This window comes from Rhinatrema bivittatum, chromosome 1 (genome assembly GCF_901001135.1).
Source record: "Rhinatrema bivittatum chromosome 1, aRhiBiv1.1, whole genome shotgun sequence".
NCBI classification, from domain to species: domain Eukaryota; kingdom Metazoa; phylum Chordata; class Amphibia; order Gymnophiona; family Rhinatrematidae; genus Rhinatrema; species Rhinatrema bivittatum.
The window spans coordinates 512,293,018-512,296,372 of record NC_042615.1 but is presented as its reverse complement, the minus strand read 5'-3'; the positions used below and the strand labels follow the sequence as shown (position 1 = coordinate 512,296,372).

The 3,355-nt window shown below is 47.5% G+C and overlaps 1 protein-coding gene across 1 annotated transcript; it reads left to right on the top strand.

Annotated features, from left to right (window-relative positions):
* The first annotated feature begins 1,283 nt into the window (after positions 1-1,283).
* On the top strand, positions 1,284-2,213 carry LOC115098490 (olfactory receptor 1361-like). The gene has a single exon (XM_029615036.1). The coding sequence runs from the start codon at positions 1,284-1,286 to the stop codon at positions 2,211-2,213; it is 930 nt and encodes a 309-aa protein (XP_029470896.1).
* The last annotated feature ends 1,142 nt before the right edge of the window (positions 2,214-3,355 follow it).

The window sequence follows — 3,355 nt, the reverse complement described above, 5'->3', positions numbered from 1 at the left end:
GGTAAAACAGAGAGCAGAAATGCAAATCTGAGAATAAACAAAATGGAGCAGAGGAAGAGAAAAGTGAGGGACAGGAAAAAGACACTAAAATAATAGAAATGATGTGTGAGAGGAAGACTGTGATCAGAGAAGGAAAATGGTTAAAAAAACTGCCTCAGTAATTTAGCTTTGGCATTGATCACAGCATGCATGATTACATCATCCCATGTGCTATTGTAATAACCCAGGATTTATCAAGCAACGTCTTATTATAGCATGCCATGTTTTATTATATAATGCCATGTAATAATATATATTACTATGCATGTGTTATTACTTCTTAATTGAGGGCTTTCACTACCCACAATGCATTGCAGTCCAGATGTCATTAACTCTCCCCCCTTCACAGCCAGTGTATTTGAAACCAGCTCAGCCATCAGTATGAAATGTCTGCTAAGATAACTGAAGAAATAGTTTGCAGCAGGCCTGAATTTAGGCATGGTAATGTAGGAAATTGCCTTTGGCTCCAAATGTTGATAGGAATTGGAGTGTCACTACTGCTGCCACGCCTTCATCTGGGCCTGGTGTTGCTTTTCTCCTCCAGCAGCACAGGTGCCATAGTGGCAGCAGCAGCAGCAGCAGCAACTAGAGGTAGAAAAAAAATTCAACTTCCTGCAGTAACTTGCACGTGGACAGGCCCTGTGGTGCTCCCACCCTCTCCTTCAGCATGGACATCCTGTTACCTTGGGAACCCGTGTTACAGGTGGGATGTCACAGAGCCTGTCAGCATGCAATGGCTGCAGGGTGCCCCATGGTAACATTTTTTTATCTTTAATTGTTGCTGCTATGACTTAGCTGCTGCTGCTGCGACTTAGAAGGGGAGATGGAGCGAGGGAGAATGTCACAGTCTGAGAGGAGAGGATTAGGGAAGGGGGGGTCTTCCCCTGCACCCCCCCCCCTCCATTGCCTAAAGGTGCCTGCCACTGGAATCCAGCCCTGGTTTGTAGCTTTGGTTTCAAGCCAACTTGAGGCTGTTTTTCAGACTCCCACATGGAAGGAAGAGATGTGTGGGCTATATTTATTTATTTATTTATTTATAGATTTATTATTTGACTCTCCCACAAGGGCTACATGCTACAGCATAAACATGCTAAAACCCAAACAAGACAGACATATCAACATTTCACAATTTAAAATTTCAAGGCTCAAAGTCCTTGGTAAACAGTCATGCTTTACATTGTTTGCGAAAGGCAGATCATGTGTGTCATTATAACTTTATTTTGTCTTCTGCAGATTTGTGATAAATGGATACTGGAAATCAGTCCTCCTTCATAGAGTTCCTGCTGCTGGGGTTCTCTGACTTCCCAGATCTCTGGATGTTGATCTTTGCCATCTTCCTGTCCCTCTATCTCATCACCCTATTGGGAAATATTATCATCATCTCAGTAATACTCCTAGCTCCACAGCTCCACACTCCTATGTATTTATTTCTCTGTAACCTCTCTCTGGTGGATATGGGTTTCACTTCTGTCACTGTCCCCAAGCTGTTGGCCAATCTCCTTCTGGAGAAGAGGACCATTTCTTTCAATGGATGTATCACCCAGATGATGTTCTTCATATTCCTGGGGAACATGGAGAGCAATCTTCTAGCTGTGATGGCCTATGACCGCTACGTGGCCATCAGTGACCCCTTGCACTATGCCACAGCAATGGACAGAAGGCACTGCCTCCAGTTGCTTTTAGCTGCCTGGGCCAGTGCTCTGGCGCATTCTCTCCTACATACTGCCATGGCATCCCGTTTGTCCTTCTGTGGGCCTATCACTATTCACCATTTTTTCTGTGAAATATCCCTCTTCCTTAAACTATCCTGCTCTGATACTACTGCCAATGAGATGGTCATCTTTACTGAGGGTGCCTTCTCTGTTATGGGGCCTTTCATCTTCATAGTGACTTCTTACATATGCATCATGGCAGCCATCTTGAGAATCCGCTCCACAGAAGGTAGACGCAAGGCCTTCTCCACCTGTTTCTCTCACCTCATTGTGGTCATTTTATTCTATGGGACTATTTTTTCCATCTATTTCCGTCCTTCTTTGGCACCCTCTGTCCTGAGGGATAGGATGGTGTCAGTCATGCATACAGTTCTAGCACCCATGCTCAATCCTATCATTTACAGCTTGAAAAATGAGGCTGTTAAGGGAGCCCTGAGGAAAATATGCTATCCAAATATCTGAACAGTGTGCTCCTTTCAAATTCAGTCTGGACTTGGCCTTTCAGGCTTTGGCCTGGTCTTACTCAGGCGCCCCCTGTCTGCCCTCTGTTCTCCTTGGCACCCAGGTCTCCGGGATCCTCCTCATCCAGATCAGACCATCAACTCCTTCCACTGCTGACCCCTGTCTGACCTCCTCGTCATCTCTCAGAAGACATCGGCTGGAGGCCCATCTAAGTCCAGCTGGCCCCAGTATCCAAGGGCTCAAACTGTGGGGCTGGTATTGGCGAAGCTCCAGCTGGCCTCCTCAATCAGTCAGCTCCACCTGACAATGGTGGGGACCCGTAGGGCTTGCCCTGCGGGTAGCGTCAACCCCACCTTGGCCCAAAGGTCCACCTCCTGTTCCTTCAGAAGCCTGGGATGCATACCATTATGGTATAGCAGGGGGAATGAGTGGGTATTCTAAGGGGCAGAAGGTTTTGAAAGTGCTGAAGGTCCAATCTTTTCAATGTTGGGGTGGGGGAATCGCAGAGACAGAGCTACTGTTTTTATATTGAGGGTGATCATTTTTTTGGATGTCAGATGGAGTGGGGGGGGGGGGGGGGGAGGGTTGAGGGAGACCTTGTCAGGCCAAAGCCCCACTCTTTAATTTGTCAGGGATGTAGGGTGAGTAGATCCCAGCCTGGATCCCCAATCTCTGTTATGCTGGGGGTGGGGGAGGGGAGGAAAGTGGTGGGGATCACAGATGTTGGAGGCCTCTGTTTTGGTGTCGGCGGGGTGGAAGGATCCCATGGGCTAATTGGCCCTTGCAGGTTGGACAGGTTAGCAAAGCAGATCTCAGAATGACCCTGTTAAAAGATGCAGGGCTTTTTTTTTTTTTTAACAAGGACCTTTTAACATGTGCACACTCTGCAAACACTACTATTACTTAGTATAACCCCCCCCCCCTCCCCCTCTCGGGGCACATGACATGATGGGAGGTTCTGGCACTGCTTTAGCACAAAGTGTCAGTCTCTTGGACTTTAGGATTCATCATTTTGGGTCATGTAGATGGTGAAGTAGACCTGGACTCCTCTTGGGCTGGACCGGGAGCCCCTTCCTTGCATCTCCCCTCTGTGAACTTCGGACCTTCTTTGTGTCGCTGGATCCTCAGTGCTGGCAGTCCAA

Bases quoted from the DNA above. Each gene is read 5' to 3' on its own strand.
- LOC115098490 (XM_029615036.1), top strand. From the start codon at position 1,284: ATGGATACTGGAAATCAGTCCTCCTTCATAGAGTTCCTGCTGCTGGGG.